At 37.0% G+C, this 22,374-nt stretch overlaps 1 protein-coding gene across 1 annotated transcript in view; it reads right to left on the bottom strand.

Moving 5' to 3' along the window:
* LOC306882667 (WD repeat-containing protein 11-like) overlaps positions 1 to 22,374 on the bottom strand; it is a 133,191-nt gene that overhangs the window by 2,502 nt on the left and 108,315 nt on the right. Inside the window, exons 25-28 of the mRNA XM_079437474.1 lie at positions 14,909 to 15,074; positions 6,838 to 6,935; positions 6,071 to 6,216; positions 4,903 to 4,982 (exon numbers count right to left, since the gene is read on the bottom strand). Coding sequence (XP_079293600.1) covers positions 4,903 to 4,982; positions 6,071 to 6,216; positions 6,838 to 6,935; positions 14,909 to 15,074 — 490 coding nt within the window. The remainder of the gene's footprint in view (positions 1 to 4,902; positions 4,983 to 6,070; positions 6,217 to 6,837; positions 6,936 to 14,908; positions 15,075 to 22,374) is intronic.

Below are 22,374 nucleotides of genomic sequence, written 5' to 3'. Positions count from 1 at the left end.
TAGAATAATCAATTTAGGCAAAATAAAAAAAGTGATGGTGGGCACAGCATTTCTTTCTTTCTTGCATTATTTTTACTACAACCTATAGGGAAAATGGACAGTTATAATAATAATTGTATGTACACATGTGCAACTTAGTATATGCAAATCTGTCTATATCTGTGCACTGGAAGCTTCTTTTCTCACTAAAACAAATTCCTTGTGTATGCAAACATAGTTGGCAATACATCTCTATATCATTTTGCTAAATAGTACATTTTCTTATACCCTTCACAAAAAGAAATAAGCTCAAAGAGTGGTTCAAATAAATATGATTTGAAACAGGATGGAATAATGGTTCTATAAGAGTGAGGTTTGGAGGCATTCATATTCACAGGGCCCAATAGTAACAGGAGTGCCAGGGAGCTCTCATAGATAAAAAGCCTTGTCTAAGAGGCCTTGTATAGGCTATGGGACCCATATATTCCAGCATAAATAAACATTCATTTTCATTGTTGTTGGGTTTTCTGTAAATCAAACTGGATGGTGCAACCTTTAAGCCCAGGCCCCCCCCCCAGGCTCCTTTTAGTCAAGGTAATCCATCTACCCAAGTAATCCATCCCTGGCCCTAGTGGATGAATCAATAGGTGTTTTCCATTTGAACATAAGTGCTTTGTAAAGTGGGCTTCACAGGTTAAGTGAGATTCCTATGAAATTTAAATCAAAAGAGAATGTAGATGATCAGTTTGAAGGGCACTGCAAATGACATAGGGAATATGGGCAGTGGACACTGCATAGGGACCCAATCAATCAGAACACAGCTAATGTCTACAGAAATAATTTTGCTTTGGACAAAGTTGATTCATTCATTAAGGTCTTATGGGTTGCTCTTCATGGTGGCTTTGTGCAGTTTTTGAAGCGTCAACTTTTGGGCATCCCTTGCATTATATGCATCTCACAGAGCTAGATTAATTGTGTGTGCTTGTGAGTGCCAGGGCCAGTCGAGTTTCCACTGTCACCTCCAAGGCTTGATCGGGCCACCTCTGGGCTTCCTCAGGGCCAATGACCAGGGGCTTTTGGCACACTGAATTCAAAGCAGGCCAACTGGGGCTTGAAGAGTGGTCATGAATAAAAGCCAAATTTATCGAAGTCAGGAGATGTAACTTGGGGTAACCCAAGAATCAAAAGAGACAAAGAATTCATCACTGCCTTTACATATATAAAAGCATTAGATTATTCTGAAATGATGCTAAGAGAAATGTCATGTCTGTAACCCGCACATGTGACTATCATGTTCTAATCACTCATTATATAAATTAATGTTAGAATTTGGTACTGTATGTGTGTGTGTTTGATCATATTCTTGTTATAGAAATCATGTTTAAATTATACTCTGCAAGAGTGGAAAATTTGGACCACGTAACTAACAAGATAACGTTGATATATGTATTGGGAGGAGAAACATAGCAACACCCCGAGCTAAGATAAACCTGGGAAACCCCCTTTCCACCACAACACCACAAAACATAGAGGAAAGCAAGTATAACAACTCCAGATTCTAGTTTGAACTGGTGCATATATAAAGTTAATATAAAGTTTCATAGCCTCATTGAAAAAATTGGGTACAAGGGTAAATAAATTGATTGATGGTTGTTGAGGTCTAAAAAATTCCTAGAAACTTGGGATTCCATATTCTCACTCGCTTAAAACTCCTTATTTGATCACTTTCTTTCTTTTTGCAACTTGTGTGAATGTGTGAGTGCATGTGTTTAAGTTACATTAGTATATGTCTTAGATTTGTCCAATAAAGTCTTGTTCGTATTGAAAAGAGAAGTATCTTGTGCTTTGTGCTTACAAGTTAATGTCTTAAACTGCCGATCTTGTTACCGTGATAATAGCGTTTCAGAGAAAGTTTGGGTTGTTGGCAGCAGCCTCGACAGTATGTTTTTTTGTCTGCTTCATATGCGGCCACTGCAGGCTTTGGTTTAAAGATGTGTGTCAAAGTGACACACAGCTGCTTGGATGCTTTAGCCCCTTACTGTGAAACCTTATACAGTAGGGGTTTTCAAATCAGTACTGGGGGCACATCCAGGACTGCACATTTTGTTTATCTCCCTCATTGTATATCTCCTGATTCAACTCATCAGCTCATTGATACAAATTGCAAGACCTGAATTGGGTGTGTCCAATAGGGGAGACATACAAAATGTGCAGCGCTGGGGGTGCTCCAGGAACGGTTTGCAAACCCCTGTTGTACAGTCAAGGCATCTATGGAGAGTGGAGACTGCACCCCAAACTGTACAGTTAATTTATTCTTTTCATTGATGCAACCCCTCTGGGAATGGATGCTCTAACTCACTGCTGGCCGAGGACTCACAAGTAAGCGTTTCCTCCAGTAAAATTACTGGTTAAGTGATACACAAGATCAAGCTGGAAAGACAGTCAAGTACTGCAGCTAGTGCTGAGATGGCTTAACCAACCATAGTTCTTGGAAGCTAGTGGAGCTGCTGACAGCACCCAGCACGGTATGGTGACGAGTCATACTGTAATTTGCAAGAGCACTTAGAAGACAGCTATGCTTCTATGTTCAGAATCTGTGTGGCTGGGATCAAAGTTTTTCATGACCTCCAGACCCCAAGTGAAGAGAGAAAGTTGGAGAGAAATGGAGACATCCAGTCTGACCGTGACACTGCAAAAAGTTGTTAATGTTGCATGTTTCCATCTGGGAGAGAACTCTCCCAACCACATCCAAGTCAGAATAACATTGGTGAAGTACGTTTTGCTTCACTCAACCTGGACGAACTTGATCAGAGCTTCACCACCTTCAAACTATTGAACCATCAAGACTTTCATCCAAGACTGTATCCGGATGATTGTTCAACATCCAAGGCAATGCAAGTATTGTACATTTAACTATACTAAACAGGGGTCCCTCTGTTACAAAGGTGCTGATGGTTCTGTTTAGGTGGTTAGCTGACTCACTTTTACATTCCTTTTCCCACATGTATGTAGGAGTGTGTGTGTGTATGTTCATTTAGACTAGTTAATACAGTATGTGTTCAAGTTTAAGTTAAGTATTGTTTCTATGGTCAGCACTTGCAAACCAAGTTCCTTTAACGAGCCGATCTTGCTACATGCTCTAGTGCATTAATACTGTATTAAAGTTATTTTTCGTGGCCACGAAAATAACATTTCTTAAAGTTGATATTAAATTACACTGAATGTTCGCTGGATGCAGGGGCGGACTTAACCAATAGGTGAGGTAAGCGGCCGCTTAGGGCCCCGGGGAATCAGGGGGCCCCGTCTGATATTCGCGAAACATGCTTGGTAAATGCACCAGTATGTATGTGTTATAGAGAGCGTCAAATGTTCACTCACCACTCAAAGCGAGTTTTGTCAGGTGCGTTCTACAGTTCTACAAGCTTGTGAATCCTCTCATTATAACAATGTGTAGGTAAGATGTAAATAAGAGATTCATTGTGCAGAGAGCTTATTAACGGAACATCGTGAGATTGCGATGAACTGAAGTGAGTGACAGCTTTTAGTGATTATAGACGGAGCGCTCTTTGCGTGCATTCTAAGCTGTTTTGACTGTCTCAGAACAGATATATTCACCTCAGTAAAGAAATTATTGTGTTTCAAGTCATAATTTTATTTGTCTTGATGTTTCAAAATTTTCCTAGGCGTGCCAGCGTGAACTATAAATGCAAATTAACTATAAACTAAAAACACGTAAATGCATGAAGGCAATGACTGGAGATTTTCGCTTAATAGATTACATTTTCAATTTGTTTCTCTGCAAACCCTATCTTATGCCGAACACTTGGAATACGAAACGAGCTGCATGGGATAATTTTTATGACATTTTAATCCTTTTTGCAAAAAGATTGAAGTAGTTTACAATTCATTAAATGGACAAATGCAAGCATTTTTTTTATATAATGTCTTCTTTTGTGATCCGAAAAAAAATATGGCTTTAGAATAGCATCAGGTTGACTAATTATTTAGGCTACTTAATTTGTGAAGGGGTATTGTGTTGGGGCCCCGTACCTGAAATTTGCTTAGGGTCCCTAAATCACTAAGTCCGCCCCTGGCAGGGACGAACAGATTAATTGATTGTAATATTAATTCTGCTGCAGTTACTTTTGGCAGCAGATTTTTTGTCACATTGTTGAATGAGCTGCAATTAAAAGGAAATATCTCCAGTTACTCAATGCAAGCTTGGTTACACTGCATAACCAGAGATGTTTTCTGTTACTCTGGCTGAAAGGATAACATTATAATGACATGGGAGAGAGCTCAAACCTCCTCAGATTGCATAATTTCATGGAAAATGAATAGAAATGCTAAAGTAAGCCCCAAATCAAGTTGTTTGCATTCCTGTGATAACACAAAACTGAAGCAGGCATGATTTTGTGATCTCTTTTTATGTGCACTGAGGACACAAAAGAATAAATTACTATTAAAGTAATTAAATTAAAGTCACGGTAACATTTTTATTGCTAAATCATTGGTTAAATATCAATGATGGCTGAAGTCTGCATGTGAAGTGCAAACACCCACTTCTGTTATGTTTGTTTGTCAGCTTTCCCTTATTGGTGAAATGGTGGGGGGGGGGGGGGTGATGTTGTTCTATGGAAAAATGTTAAAGGCGGGTTTTAGTGTAGCAAAGCTTGATTTCGTTCTTAAGGTCTGCGCCTGTTGTTAGCCCCTGCTTGCACTATAGCCTGACAGTGGAAAAGCAGAAAATGATGAAAGGGATTCATCTACTTTTAGATGAGACCTCAAAACATTTTTTGTCTATCAATAAATGTTTACATTTTCATGGGGTCTTTAATATTTAAGTTTGCAAACAAACAAATAAACAATATATGTATATTGCTGTACTGTTTTGAAAAACTGGAATATGCCTTAAAAGGATATTAATGTCGTCATTTGTCTCCATCACACCATATTTCAAGCAGGCTTCAATAAAGAGTGCAGTGCGGTCGAAATATCTCATGCTGTCAAGAAATGTAAAGATATATCAGTGGCATATCTGAGCATCATGTCCTTTAAAATGCAATTCAAATGTCAAACTGGTGGATGCTACACTTTTTGGTAACACTTTAGAATAAGGTTCCATTTATTAACATTAGTTAACAACATTAGTAAACATGAACTAAGAATGAACAATACTTCTACAGCATTTATTAATCTTAGTTAATGTTAATTTCAGCATTTACTGATGCATTATTTTATTCACAAGTTGTGTTTGTGAACATTAGTTAATGTAGTGTGAACTAAGATGAGTAAACAATGAACAACTGTATTTTCATTAACTAACATTAACAAAGTTTAATAAATAGTGTAATAAATGCATTGTTCATTGTTTGTTCATGTTAGTTAATACATTAACTAATGTTAGTAAATGGAACCTTATTCTAAAGTGTTACCCACTTTTTAATAGAATGCCTAGGATGTGCCATTGTCACCAAGATGATACATAAAACAGCGCCTTTTACAAAGAGTTTATTGACATTCAGACATGACACATAACACATTGAGTGACACATTGATATTCTCACTTAAAAATGTAATATCCATTTTTAAATAATTCTTCAAAAATGAAAACTATAATTTACCCTCAGGTAATTTAACACCCAAATGACTTTTTTTCTTCCATAAAACACACAAAGGAAAAGTTCTAAAGGAATGCCAAGCTGCTCTTTTACGATACAATGAAAGCATACTGTGATCAAGGACTAGGAAAAAAAATACTATAAGGTATACAGTAAGTATCTTCCTAAACTTCTGATGACAATATCTTTTTTTTGTTTTTAAAAACTTGGCATATGCTGTGTCAGGTTTGATATAAACAAAGCCACACATTCTCCAAAACATTTGCTTTTGTGTTCTAAGAAAAAGAAGGCCATATGGTTTTGAAACATCATGAGGATGAGTAAATGATGACAATTTTATTTATTTGTTTTTTTTATTTTACATTTTTTTTATGCTTCATTCCTAAAACAGATATTACATTTTAAAGGATGAATGGGCAACAATACTCTGAATGGGCTAAATGAAAAACAAAAAGAAGAGAAATGCCTACCTGTGAAGCATCTCGGCCACTTTGTGAAAGCATCCTAATGAGAGCAGGACCATGATGGCCTTTGATTTCTGATTTACCTGAGGAGAACACAGGTGCTCTGCCCAGCGCTTCAGCACATCTGAACTTTCTGCTGGGTTCAGACGCACCTGAGAGAGAGAGAAAGAGAAAGAGAAAGAGAGAGAGAGAGAGAGAGAGAGAGAGAGAGAGAGAGAGAGAGAGAGAGAGATCAAGACAGACATTAAGATATATGAGATATATCCAAAGCACTCATTTTCTTCACTATTGACTGTTTGCTGCATATTGATCACATAAAACTGCAGTCTAATTGGCTGGCTGCTCCAATCTAACTGGATGACTTCCACATGGAAGGATTTTTCCATCAGGAAACAAAGCTATATTTATAAGATAGCTGGAGGATATAATGAGTGCTGAAGATAACACTTTGCCACTTGCCATGTCTTTTACCGTGACATCCTAAATTTCAGATTTATCTGTCCCTGACACATAAAATAAAACCATGGTTGGTTGTTTAAGTGGGTAGTTATTGGCCAAAACGAATTGCAAAGAGTCTGGTTTATAGCTCTCTCTATAAGTACATTTGTGGAAATGCATTGAACCATTTCTAACACATTTCTTGCTACGTTTAAATCAGAAGTATATTTCACAGTGTTTATCAGTTTTTATATTGCTAGCAAAGCAATTGTGAATATATCACAAAGAATTGATTTATCACTGGCTCTAGATTGTGTTTGCTCAAAGTACAGTACCTTGGCCAGCCAGGCAGCACGGTTCCACTCTCCATACGTCTGCAGATAACGACAAGCATCTGCTGCTTTGTCGATCAGGCAGAGCAACTGCACACCCTCTAAGAGACAGAGATGCAGAGAGAAACAGTGAGGAGACAACAACAACAACAAAAAAAAAATGTTGAAAGCATTCAAACATTTTAAACAAACACTGAAATCAAACATTTTGAGTAATTCAGGTTAGTATAATATATACATTATCCCAAAATAAAACTGTTATAGATGGTGGGCATCTAGACTAACACATTATACCACAGTGACTATTTTTACATGGACATCAATAATCCGATTTTAATACGATTAAGACAATACTCTGATTAAGAGTCTACCATGTAAACAGAGATTTTTGATTACCTTAATCCGGCCAAAGCCATAATCGAAATAAACACAAATTGAATTAAGACATGTGGAGTATTCCTATTTTAGTCGCATTATTGAAGTGCAGTACAGACATGCAAACACCTTAATCAAACTATTACCGTCGTGTAGGACTTTTTCCCCCACATTTTGTGACAGGATACAGACACGGCAGTGGTCAACTATTTGACGGCAAATAAAAGAGCTTCAACTAGGGGTGCTCTGATCAGAATTTTTTAGGCCGATCACCGATTGCCGATCACAGAAAGCAGTACAGGTACATCTAAATAAATTAGAATATGGTGAAAAAGTTCATTTTTTCTTGTAACATTTCAAAAAGTTAAACTTTCATATATTTTATATTCATTACATGTAAAGTAAAACATTTAAAAAGTTATTTTTGTTTTAATTATGATGATTATGATGATGATTAGAGCTTACAGCTCATGAAAGTCAAAAATCTGTATCTCAAAATATTAGAATATTTACATTTAAGTTTCTATTAATGACCATCCCTACAGTATAAATTCCAGGTATCTCTTGTTCTTTGAAACCACAATAATGGAGAAGACTGCTGAGTTGGCAATGATCCAGAAGACAATCATTGACACCCTCCACAAAGAGGGTAAGTCACAGTGGGTCATTACTGAAAGGAGTGGCTGTTTACAGAGTGCTGTATCAAAGCATATTAAATGCAAAGTTGACTGGAAGGAAGAAATTGGGTAGGAAAATGTGCACAAGCAACAGGGATGACTGCAAGCTTGAGGATACTGTCCAGCAAAGCAGATTCAAACACCTGGGAGAGCTTCCCAAGGAGTGGACTGAAGCTGGAGTCAGTGCATCAAGAGTCTCCACGCTCAGACGTCTTCAGGAAAAGGGCTACCAAGCCACTTCTGAACCAGAGACAACGTCAGAAGCGTCTTACCTGGGCTACGGAGAAAAAGAACTGGACTGTTGCTCAGTGGGTCATTACTGAAAGGAGTGGCTGTTTACAGAGTGCTGTATCAAAGCATATTAAATGCAAAGTTGACTGGAAGGAAGAAATTGGGTAGGAAAATGTGCACAAGCAACAGGGATGACTGCAAGCTTGAGGATACTGTCCAGCAAAGCAGATTCAAACACCTGGGAGAGCTTCCCAAGGAGTGGACTGAAGCTGGAGTCAGTGCATCAAGAGTCTCCACGCTCAGACGTCTTCAGGAAAAGGGCTACCAAGCCACTTCTGAACCAGAGACAACGTCAGAAGCGTCTTACCTGGGCTACGGAGAAAAAGAACTGGACTGTTGCTCAGTGGTCCAATGTCCTCTTTTCAGATGAAAGTAAATTTTGCATTTCATTTGGAAATCAAGGTCCCAGAGTCTGGAGGAAGAGTGGAGAGGCACAGAATCCATGTGAAGTCCAGCGTGAAGTTTCCACAGTCAGTGATGATTTGGGCTGCCATGTCATCTGCTGGTGTTGGTGTGTTTTCTGAAGTCCACAGTCAACGCAGCCATCTTACCAGGAAATTTTAGAGCACTTAATGCTTCCTTCTGCTGACAAGCTTTATGGAGATGCTGATTTCATTTTCCAGCAGGACTTGGCACCTGCCCACACTGCCAAAGGTACCAAAAGCTGGTTCAGTGACCATGGTGTTACTGTGCTTGATTGGTCAGCAAACTCGCCTGACCTATTGTCAAGAGGAAGATGAGAGACACCAGACCCAACAATGCAGATGACCTGAAGGCCGCTATCAAAGCAACCTGGGCTTCCATTACACCTGAACAGTGCCACAGGCTGATTGCCTCCATGCCACGCCGCATTGATGCAGTAATTCATGCAAAAGGAGGCCCAACCAATTATTGAGTGCATAGATATCAACATACTTTTCAGAAGCCTGACATTTCTGTTTAAAATATCCTGAATTTTGGGTTTTCATTATCTGTAAGCCATAATCATCAAAATTTCAAGAAATAAAGGTTTGAAATATTTCACTCTATGTGTAATGAATCTATATAATATATGGGTTTCACTTTCTGAAATGAGTGACAAAAAATATTGACCTTTTTCATGATATTCTAATTTTTTGAGATGTATCTCTATCTGCCGATAGCGATCTTTTTAAAGCCTTCTTTTTATTATGTAGAATTATTTATAGTGATACACCAATCAGGATTTTTATACATTTATTCAGGGCCTGAATTTAATTTTTGAGAATGAATTCCTCTCTTAGGAGACTCTTGTTAGAGGGGATTTTTTAATTTGAGGGGTGGATGGGGTATTTTTTTAGACATTTTTCAAAATATATATTTATCTCACCTAAATGTTTGATCATGCAGTGCATTTTTGTTTTTACAATCGTGCAATAGCTTACACACAGCACAAGTCTGATTTTGTGAGCTGTATATGAGGTGGCCTTTTATGCCAGGTTCACACATAGGCCTAGTCCGTTTGCAGTGCGTATGCAGTCCATGTGTGGTACGTAAGCAGTGCAGAAGCAGCACTGACTGTGCTTTCACACAGGAGTCTGCAACTGATCTGTGGCTGTTTACCATAAACACAACATTTATCCATTATTTTGATTTCAAATCCAAACATTGTCACTGCAAATGCTTTTTCAGCATGTGATAATTTTTTTACACAGTACAGTAATACAATCTTTCATAGACGTGTTTAAACAATAAATATAAGCAAAGCAACACATTATTCAATGCTTTTTACTTTTGCATTTACTTCTAGATTTATATATTAAGTTGCTCAAGTGGCAAATACGGAAGTTCTAAGCGGCCATGCATTATTATAATTTTTCTGTCTTGTTTTCTCGTGATCACGACTTAATTTTCTCGTGATCTCGACATAACGAAAGTTGTTTTGTCGTTATCACGACTTAATTTTCTCTGTGTATTCGGCATGAGAAAATGCTATAGAAGCAGCATCATCGCAGCATCATGGATGATCGTATTCGCTTTTACTTTGATCAGGGACTCACTCAAACTGAAATAATAAAAATTTAAATATGGTATAAGTACCATCCCAAATATTGAAAGTGTTGTGTGAGTGACCGACTACATTGATCCATGATAGAATAGTACTTGTCATGCATATTCATACTCGGACATTTTAGCTCTGTGTCTGTCAGTGATTGACCACTTATACATAAGTGTTCGACACTTGAGAAGGAGGCTGTCGGGTCTGCAACTTTATCGTCGAAGACAATTATAGCAACCCTGATTTTCTCATGATAGCTACAATTACGTCGTGAGAAAATGGTTTTTAGGTTGAGATCAACAACTTTCGTTATGTCCAGATAACCACAAAACAAATTTCGTTATGTCGAGATCACGAGAAAATTAAGTCGTGATAACGACAAAACAACTTTCGTTATGTCGAGATCACGAGAAAATTAAGTCGTGATAACGACAAAACAACTCGTTATGTCGTGATCACGAGAAAACTAAGTCGTGATCACGAGAAAACAAGACAGAAAAATTATAATAATGCATGGCCGCTTAGAACTTCCGTAGGCAAAACATTTAAACTACTTTTCTTACGTTATCACAAACTTACCATTGACAGAAACAGTCAGCTCTACTGCCTTTTACATTTAAATCTTGATTACAAGCAATCCTGCGGTTCCATAAAGAACTTTGTTTTTCTACCTCCACGAGTACCATTTATTATTGCCTTATCTAAAAGTGCCCTTTCCCTTTAAACCTAGCCAAAAAGCCATATGTGTTGACTGTGAAACACAGTAGACTTTAATGATATGCATTTATGGTGTTATTACTACATTTTCGTGCCAATCCATGTTCATATTTACTGCAAACAATGTGCTGTTACTTTAATTCAGCGCGTGCAGTGGAAACGATCTCTGCTCCTGGAACGCACCGCCGGACCGCAGCCGTGTGCAGTGTGGTGATTCACTCACGCTGTTTGTGAAATTACTTCTCACATAAGGTTTTCAAATTACGACATAAAATTAATGCATGTTGAGATTGATTAGATGGTAAAAGTATACAAATATACACCAAAGGAAGCAGTCAGGCCTTTTTACTAAATACGTTGCGCTTAATGTCCTATTGAATGGTGTGTTGAATTATTTCATATGAAAATAAATGTAGCTTAATTTGGTTATATTAGATGTCTTTTTTCTTATTTAACCATAATCATGATATTGTAACTATCGTGTCTTGCTCACTTTTCCGTGAACAGCCGCGTAAAAATCATAACTGGGTCTAATGAAATTCAATAATAACGGCAATCATATTGATCAGTAAAGGCTCATATTTGAATATGTTCTTTTCTTTATTTATGAAGAATTATTAGCATGTGCATGATGTGATTTAGCCTGTGCATATTTGTTCGAAAGCCTGGCAGAGTGATCACAAGATTCTAGGCCATAGTTTTGTAATGTTTACAGAAATTATGCACGTTCTCAGCTTTTTTTTTTTTTAATCATGTTGCGCTGCGTGTCTGTTTTTCTTCAAAGCACCAACTTAGAATGCCTAATGTTGGTTTGATTGCTTGTGTTACATGAGAAAATAAATAATTTTGCCCACCTGATGTTGTAGATTAATGCGGGCGCGGTTCGGCTCGCGGTCTTTATGTCAAACGGTTCTGGTCTGGTACAGAAATAAATTAGTGTTACTGTCGGATAACGGGTCGGGTGTTCTGTAAAGTACTGCTGGCGCACGTTTACCAAACATGACCCGTGGAGAGCTTTAAACCGCTTTGCGTCTCTCCGTCAGATAACCCCATGCGCGTGATATACAGCCATTTACAGGTCTTTCCCTAAACAGTCACACAGCTCATAGGCTATATTTTTCCGCCAAGGGGTAAGAACATAATAATTACGAAAACGATTATTTATTTTTGTTAATTATTATTTTATTTCAGTTCGTTTTTCATGGACTGTTGTTAATTTCATTTTGTTTTTCAAATAGTTTGTCATTTTTATTTTATTTCAGTTAAGAAATAGTTTTTTCATCAATCGTTTTCGTCTAGTTTTAGTTTTAGTTTATGAAAATAACTTTGCCTTCAGCATTATAATTATTTCACCCGCACCGGACAGAGAGGGTGTCACTGCATGTCATGCCAAATCTTTCACAGCAGGTGCGTCATCAGCTTGAGATTGTTTTTTTGAGATCCGCCTTTTTAGAGACCACCGATGCAAAATATGCAGGGGGGGGGGGGGGGGGGGGGGGGACTGGAACTGGGAACCGCTACACTATGGGAAGAAGGCAGGTCAGCGGTGGCAGTGTCATGATCTGGGTATGTTCTACTGAAACCCTTGGTCCTGGCATTTATGTGAATGTTAACCAGAATTAGACCGAATTCAAGCAGCATAGTAATTGTAAAGACGGTGAGCTTGTATTTATGTTTTCCTGTATTCTACACAGTACTAAGCCCTACACAGCATCTACTTGTTTCTTATAAAATAACAAAAACAACATAAAAAAACCACTAAGTTTCTTTTTTTCTATATTCTATCTACTCGTTTTCTTAAAAAATAAAAAACTAAAAAAACAACAACCTTTCTACCTACGTGTACTGCGTTAGGCTAACCAAGACTTGTAATAGCACTTGCATGTTGTTGCTCTTTTGTTGGTTTTGATTTGCTTCTAATGTCTTCATTTGTAAGTCGCTTTGGATAAAAGAGTCTGCTAAATGACTAAATATAATGTAAATGTAAAAGTAACACATGGATTTATATGCTAAATGTCAATATAGTCATGTTATTAATACTCTAATAAAATGGCATGCATTTCAACGTCACACAGATACTGATATGTCATAATATATTAGTTAATATGTATATTTGTTTTAATCTAAGAAGCAGACTATTAGAGGTTAATTATTAAAACTAAATATATATATATATATTTTTTTTTTAAATGTAAAACTATAATAAGAACACTGTAGTTTAAACAACAAAAAACAATATATATTTTCAAGGTGTGCATAATATCTTGGGACAGTTTTAATTATTATGGGTTTGGGACTCTTTTGGCCAGTTTCTTTGTCTCCCTTGCTGATTCACTGGGTCTCTCATGAAACAAAAATACTGTACATGGCACTGTGTGTCATCCTCAGCAATTGCAAATGTCAACTAACAAATGATTTATCTAGCTAGTTGATCGTGATAGTTGATAGCTCTGTAACTCCAATTTCTATAGAGTTGGCAGGGACACTTACCTCAATAGTTCATGTTTAGATACTATAAGATAGTATAGTAAAACATTTTATTACACTTGTGCCTTCATTGTGATGATAATGCTGTATGAAGATCGACCAGTCAACAGTATCTCACAAATCCTTTTGATTGGTCAGATACATTACATAATTGTTATTAATTCAACAATCTTCCTTGGTTGTAATTAAATGCTAAGATGAGAGTCCTTAATGCCCCGTTAATAAAAGGAGAAAGGAATCATCTGACACGCTCACACTCACCTCAAGTGACATGACTGCAACTCACAATATTATTTTGGTGCCACCTGTGGGACCCACTGCATTCTGGTCCATTGTGAGGAAACGATTACATTAGTGGTACCCATGTGGGCAAATTATTACATATGCAATATATAATTTCTTCATTTTCTTAATTTATTTTTATTTTTTATTCTGTCTTTTTTGGGTTTGAAATTGACCAAAAAATACAATACAATAATTAATATTGGTGACTCCTGACAAAAAGCTAACTTATGGCTTGTATTGTATGAAATATACTGTAGAGAATAAGGTTTAAAAACTTTTGATAGTTTTTTTTGTTTTTTTGGAGTTCACTGCCATTGATCAATATTTGTTTTCATTATGTGGATTCAGAAATTCTGGACCTTTGGTAGTACCTAAAATAAAGTCCACTAAAGAGGTAGAGCTTTCTTGCATTTGGCTCCCAAACTCTGGAATAGCCTTCCTGATAACATTCGGGGGTCAGACACACTCTTTCTGTTTAAATCTAGATTACAGACACATCTCTTCAGCCAAGCATTCACATAATGTATCTCATAACCTTATACTCCAGCTATATCTGATCAAATGCACATTATCATTCCTTGCTTAGTTTGAACACATTATCTATTATTCTTTGCTTGATTTGAACAGCAGCTATGCTAATTTTTCTCTATTTGCATTTCTGTTTCTGCCACGGGAAATTTATAAATAGTTAATAGAAATAGTAAATAGTAAAATTTTCACAAATCATGCTGAAATATTCAGAAGAACACTGGACAAAGTTATGATCTATATAGCATTGATTACCGTATTAATGAAAACTATAACAGTAATATGTATTGTTGCATGATTAATTAACAACTGATAAAATTATTTACCCCTAGTAAAAAAATAACAAATTTTGATGCAATAAATATGGTATAATTTAACAGTGTTCATCCATCCAAAACAAGAGAAAACATATTTTACAAACATCTATATCTCGGTCTCTTTTAAAGTGTTAGTGCATAATGAATTTTATTTGTTGGGGTTACTATAACACAATTCTTAACCCACTCCAGACCTCACTAATTTTCAAACCCTGGCTGCAGCCAAGTTTGCAACGATTTGTATCGTGAAAAAATGCTATACAAATAAATGTGAATTGAATTGAATATGGAAAAAGAGCTTAGACAAAGATATCCTTTAGTGTTATATACAAGAAAGAAATCATACAGGGTACAAACAAAGCTGACTCTTTTTGCTCTACCTGCCAGCTTGCCGTTTGCAATCATATTTGTGGCCACCAGTTTAATGGTGCTCTGAGACGGGCCGGATGAGGTGATGGTGGTCACCAGACAGGCTTTGAGAGAGTCACAGTAGTAGCTGGAGTTATCTGCACTGGTCTCCAAAAGCAACTGCACTGCACGGTCCGTCTGATGAAGAAAGAAAAGATAATAGTTGATTCTGATCATTATTAGTCAACTGAAATATTTTAATTGTATAGAACATTTAAATTCAAATTACAGAACATTGGTGTCATATTCCACTTTCCAAAAGTAATAAGACTGCAAAGCACAGCTTCCAGAGGATTTACTGTATAATATTGTGTTCACCTATGATGTGGTATAGGGCTAGTTGTTTCATTTCATCTAAGAACCTTGCACATCAGATGATAAATTGTAAGCTTATTAAGAGGGCATACATCACTCCAAGTAGACTGTATAAAATGAAAGTTAGATCATACCCTTACAATAATTTCTGTAATAAGACTAGGTGTAAACTCAAATATGCATATGCTCTGGGAATGTCCAACAATTCTGGACATTTGTGTGCACTGTTCTCCCTGATATTCTACACCCAGAGATACCACAGGATCCCATACTCTTCCTGCTAGTGGATGATTCTACACACAGCAAAAAAAGGACTTTATAGGCAGCTGGTACAGCTGCCAAAAAGACTGTTTTAAAGGATATAACCACCTCTACGACTTTTACTTGGCTATCTTACTTTAGAGATTTCACTTTAATTGAAGGCACTACTTGCCAAGCTTAATGGAGCAAATTACAGGACTGTTCTGGCCAGAAAGTACTAGAACTGGGCAGAAATTGCTGAGGTGTTGTTAGACAAGCTAAAGCCTGGATCTCCTATCTCATATATCTGGTCTACCTTTTAAGGTGGACATTTTTTCGTGGCATCTGTTTGTATATAGTACTTATGATTTGTGATTTCATACATGCTGAAATTCTAAAACAGAAATTTTGATGACAAAAAAAAAGTGTTTAATATCAATTTTGAGATTACTAGTAATCTTTCCTTCCTTTTAAGGTGTGATAGTATCAACATTACATTCACAACAATAACAATAGTAATAGTAATAATAATAATGTTTTATTATTGGAAATTATTATCTCTAAGACAGGAATATATTACAATTGTAGTAGCCTACAACTTGACTGTAAAATAAAAAAAAGATATTAAGAATATTAATTATTTTACCACATTCATAAGTTGAATTCTGTACTAATGCTTAAGTCTACATTTGAGTTTTAAGATTTGAGCCAACACTTAGGGTGTATTCACACCTGTCTTGTTTGTTTCGATTGAATCGAACTCAAGTTTGTTTCCCCTCTTGATGCAGATCTTTTGGGAAGGTAAGAATAAAGCAATCACACTCGTGTGCGGACCAAACAACTGTACCGAGACCCAGCTGAAGATGTGGTTTCGCTTCCAAACTAACTCTGGTATGGTTGAATGGATAAACCAGTGAATGGATGACCTTAAGCACACGTGTGGTTTTGTTTATAGCTTCTGGTTCACTTGCAAAAAGGGCAGTGTGAAAGTGAACCGCACCAAACCAAAAAAAAAAACAAACAACACCACCGTATTTGGTCCGGACCAAAGCAAGTGAACTAGTGGACTTTCCTGGTGGAAAATTTGGAGGAAAGGTTTTTAATATGTACCTCCCCCCTTTTTCAAGGGACCAAAAGTAATTGGACAATTGACTCAAAAGCTGTTTCATGGACAGATGTGGGCTATTCTTTCGTTATTTCTACATCAATTAAGTAGGTAAAAGGTCTGGAGTTTATTCTAAGTGTTTCATTTGCATTTGGAAGCTGTTGCTGTGAACCCACATCATGCAGTCAAAGGATCTCTCCATACAAGTAAAACAGACAATTAGGCTTCAAAAACAAAACAAATCCATTAGAGAGATAGCAGGAATATTCGGAGCGGCCAAATCAACAGTTTGGCACATTCTGAGAAAAAAAGAACACACTGGTGAGCTCAGAAACATAAAGTCCTAGACGTCCACGAAGGACAACAGTGGTGGATGATCGGAGAATCCTCTCCATGGTAAAGAAAAACCCTTTCACAACACCCATCCAGTGAAGAACACTCTCCAGGAGGTAGGTGTGTCACTGTCAAAGTCTACAATCAAGAGAAGACTTCATGAGAACAAATACAGAGGGTTCACCACAAGGTGCAAACAAGGCCAGATTAGACTTTGCCAAAAAACATCTAAAAAAAAAAGCCAGACCACTTCTGGAAAAGCATTCTTTGGACGCTGGAATTAAGGTCAACCTGCACCAGAATGACGGGAAGAAAAAAGTATGGAGAAGGCTTGCAACAGCTCATGATCCAAAGCTCACAACATCATCTGTGAAACATGGTAGAGGCAGTGTGATGCATGAGCTTTTTTGTGATGACGTGACAGAAGCAGCCGGATGAATTCTGAAGTTTATAGAGATATACTCTCTGCCCAGATTCAGCCAAATGCAGCAAAGTTGATTGGATGGCACCTCATAGTACAAATGGACAATGACCCAAATCATACAGCAAAAGCAACCCAGGAGTTTTTGAAGGTAAAATTGAATATTCTGTAATTGTCAAGTCAATCTCCTGATTTCAACCCGATTGAGCATGCATTCCACTTTCTGAAGACAAAACTAAAGGCAGAAAGACCCACAAACAAACAACAACTGATATCAGCTGCAGTAAAGGCCTGGCAAAGCATCACAAAGGAGGAAACCAAGTCTAAAAATGGTTGTAATTCCTAAACATTTTATGCCATATTTTTGTTCAACCCCTTGAATTAAAGGGATAGTTCACCCAAAATGTAATGTTAATCTGCTTACCCCAAGGGCATCCAAGATCCAAGTAGGTGACTTTGTTTCTTCAGTAGAACACAAACAAAGATTTGTAACTCAAACCGTTGCAGTCTGTCAGTCATATAATGTCAATAAATGGGACTCACGCCCTTGAGAGAATGTCCATGGGGTAAGCAGATAAACATCAAAATTTCCTTTTTGGGGCGAACTATCCTTTTAAAGCTTAAAGTCTGCACTTCAATTTCATCTTGATTGTTTTATTTTTAATTCTGTTCTGGTGGCACACAGAGCCAAAATGTTGAAAATTTAAGTTAGTTATTTTTTATCTTTTGCTGTAGTGTGTCAATAGGAAATATCCGTTTACATTTCCAAACATTCATTTTGTCATTAATTGTAATAATCCAGTGAGATTTTTGCAGTTTTTAAATCAACTTTTAAATTATACAATTTGTATTTGTTGTTGAAATATAATAATTTACACAGTGGCTGTCATAACATGTTTCATAAAAAGATGTATTTAAATATACATGAATTGATTAAGATATCACTAACAGGTAAAGTAAAATATAATGAGTATCTAGTCTAATACTTTGCGAAAGGCGTTTTAATCACATCTTTCCGCGAGTGAAACACTGATTGTGCGATTACATGAGGCATGAGATGTTCATTCATGTTTACTTCACGTTAAAACTAGAGGCAACGAGGAAGGGATATTCATCACATTCACTCGCTGCTGTTAGAACTGAAGCATTTACACAGCGAGTTGTCACGCCTCATCAAAGAGTGCCAAAACGGCATTTATTGTCTAAATTTCCTGAAAAAAAATGTAATGATTTGTTTGGTACACATGTGTACTGAACCGAAAGACTATGTATAGAATACGTGTACCGTTACACCCCTAATATATGTGTACCATTACACCCCTAATATACATGGCTGTCCTTTGGGCGGTGCAACTGGTGTAGTCGCACCGGGCCCCGCGGCTTTGAGGGAAATTGAAGGCATTGAATGTGAATCCTTTTTTATTTAGGTGGTATCTTTCATTTTTGACTAATTGGACCCAACAGGTCAGAGTCAATCACACTTTATCGGAGCTGAAAGGTATTAGCACAGGTGTTCCACAGGGATGTGTTCTCACAGGTATCAAGGTTTGTAGAGTGGTGTGATTTAAATAATCTTATTTTAAATACAAAAAAGGATATAATCTTTGACCCTAGATCAATAGGTGACCACACCGGTGTTTATACATGAAACATCAATTAAGCAAGTCCGTTCCTACAAGTATCTTGGTATCCATATGGAGAATAAATTTAGTTGGGAGATTATATTTTCTGCATAGACTTTTTTGGAGTGGAGCAGAAAATCGTATATTTATTTTATCCGGCAGTTATAGAGAGCACAATTAGATATGGCAGTACGGTATGTTTTGGTGACCTTACAATTCAGGTAAAAGCTTGCACTCCTGGTGTGTGACAGCAATGAAGACCACTGGGAGAAAGGAACATTTGTCCCTTGAGTCACTGTATGAACACTCGGTTCTTAGGTAAACAAAATCTTAGCCGACCCATTTCATATACATATATTCACACAGAGTATGAACTGTTGCTATCTGGAAGATGGTACAGATTTCCAGTGTGTAGGTATAATTTAGGTGTAAAGTAATTTATTTCTATGTCAATTAAAATATTAAAGTCCCCTCTAGTCAAATATTTTATCCCTTAAAACTCATCTTTGATCATCAAAAAGACATATTTAAATGTTTTTTTCTTGTGAAAATAATTTTCTCATGCCTTAAAATGGCTTGAATTAGCCCTGCCTCCAGTCAGTCACACCAGCCAGCGCCTCCTGATCCACTGAACTGTAGTACAGTGTTAATTTTGGCAGGAATTTTTGATTTAGTTAAGTCTTTATCTTGAGATGAAAATGCTTAATAGTCTTAGTCACATTTTAGTCATTTGAGTCTTTCATAGTTTTAGTCGACGAAAAGTCATTGCATTTTTATCAACTTTTAGTCAAACTGCAGTTACCAACATTTATTTTGGTATCTATTTTATATGTAGTATTCAAAGAAAAATAGTCATCAATTCTTCTCTCTTCTAGGGATGGGTCACGATTTTCGAATATTCGATTAGTCGATTTATTCATAGAATATCGAATAGGTTGTGCGATTATATTTGTCTAAAAATTCCCCATGTTTTCGGTGCTGATGCGGTGGTGACACGTAAGCGTTGCCAATAATGCACCTAAAAGCTGTCAAAGACAACAGAAGAACACACTCTCTCACGCAAACGCTGTAGACTTGCAACTAAGAACGATGTCAAATAAGAGTTCTGTGCGGACCACAAATATCCCCGACTGGGTTAGAGGTGTTCTGAATCCATACTGGGAAAGGCACGGAAAATTAATAACGCGTTATACGGAGCCATATGGTTAGCCGCATGCTAGCGATCAGTGTTGGTCATCTTACTTTAAAAAAGTAATTAGTTACAGTTACAAATTACTTCTCCCAAAAAGTAATTGAGTTAGTAACTCAGTTACCACACTGTAAAAGTAATTAGTTACTCAGCAAAGTAACTGTGGCGTTATTTGTTATGTTCTATAACGCTGTTACGTTCTACATCTTTAACGTTTATATTAACTGATTGAAGAATAAAAACACTATATACAGTATTTTAGAGCATTTGGTATTTATTTGAACCCAACAGATTGCAGCCTGCCATATGATGCATAGAAATAAAACCATATAGAAAATAAATATTGAAAATAAGATTCAAGTGCAAAATTAAGACACACAAATGTAAACAACAGAACACTATCCTACTCTTAAATATTCCGTAAAGTAACAAAATTAAATATTGAAAATAAAATAATATTCACACATTCTACATTTAATAATAATAATATTCTACATTTGGACTTGGGTTAGCAGCTGCAGCAGCAACAAGTGTCATATTCGCATGGGTTGATGTAAGGTGCTTCATTAGATTTGAGATACTTGATGCAGACGTGGATAACGTTTTTTTCCCTGGACATAGCGTGCATGTTACATACACATTCTTGCCTTTAATTTCCATGAGTGAGAAGTAGTGCCGGTACTTCCAGTTAGAAAACGCTACCTTTGAATTTCCCTGGCTCGTCGCCATTGTCGCGGTCTTGTGTGTTTAGTGGTAGTAAGAGTGTGCAATGAGAGAGCGTGAGCAGGGCATCCGCCCACCCAGCCAATCATCATCGCATTTGCAATGGTGTCATCATCCCCACCACTGCTCTCTCCAGGCAGCTGATGTGTAGCCAAAGCCTGACACCTCCTCGCGCTTTATTCAACCAAATTGTAGTAACGCGCCACTTTACATTCTCAGTAACGATAACGGCGTTGCAACGATGGGAAAAGTAATTAATTAGATTACTCCGTTAATGAAAAAATAACGGCGTTATACTTAAACGCCGTTACTCCCAACACTGCTAGCGATAGCCTGTTACATTACAGTACACGCAGTTTCACTTACCAGCAACAGAGTAGGACGATGGCGAATGATTTGCAGATCCTGAGCACTACTGACAAACATCTAATCTTGTAAAATGTGTGGTAAGTACTGCCGCTCCATAATGTAAACGTGATCGCGTATCTCCAAAGTGAAAGTAAAACGGTCGCGCGCATGCGCATTCAAAAGCGCTTTCAATGCCCTGCATGTTAATTACGGCTCACTGATGCCCGCAGTTAATATACAGTATAATTACCCAAAGATATAATTGCAAGAGAAAGTATTGGAACTAGGGCTGGGTGATATATCTCATGCGATATGCATGCGCATCTCGTCAGTAAAGCTGGTTCCTTGATTAGCGGTAAATCTCCATCACTTGTTTTCAAATTGAGCGGCATTTAATACATGGAGCCGTAGATCACTGACAAGCTAGGCAATATCGCGTTCATTATCGCAGATGAATCGCCTTCGATTTTCGCGATATTGCCTAGCTTGTCAGTGAACTACGGCTCTGTGTATTAAATATTTATATGTGTTTATATTTATATGTGTTATATATGTGTATTTAATACCTTATATGCTAATGGATGGACTGCTATGTTAATAAGTGCTGTCATTCTGTTAAGTTTATTATATTAATATGTTTCAGCATGTTACAATCATTATATGGCTTGAGGTATATTTTGCATGCTAGTGATATAAATCTATCCCTTGACGCGATTGTTTGTTGAATTTTGTGCTGTAGCAAACAGAGGGCTGTTTCAAACCGTGTTTCTGGGTCAGCCTTTGGGAAACTACAGTTTTAAGGAGAAAATACTCAGCAATGGTGTTGATTAATGGATTGGCATATGGTTTGTCTAAAAGCATATTAAAAACACCACATAGACAAATAAACAACATAAAAAACTTGATTTTCACTACGGGGGACTTTAAATGATGAATGAGTGTCTTTTAAAGGTAGGTGGTTTTTCCCCCCTCTCTCTCTCTCTGTGTATTGTTGTTTATGGATTTAATGTTCTTGTTAATGTTTTGTTGTTTGTTGATCCAATGGTCTTGTTAATTTGAAGACCTCGAGTCCAACACAAATTTTTCCTTTGGGGACAATAAAGTGTATTAATTTAATTGAATTAGTTAACATTAATAAGCAT

Source organism: Barbus barbus (assembly GCF_936440315.1).
Source record: "Barbus barbus genome assembly, chromosome: 16".
Lineage (NCBI taxonomy): Eukaryota > Metazoa > Chordata > Actinopteri > Cypriniformes > Cyprinidae > Barbus > Barbus barbus.
This window is presented reverse-complemented; position numbering and strand designations above follow the sequence as displayed.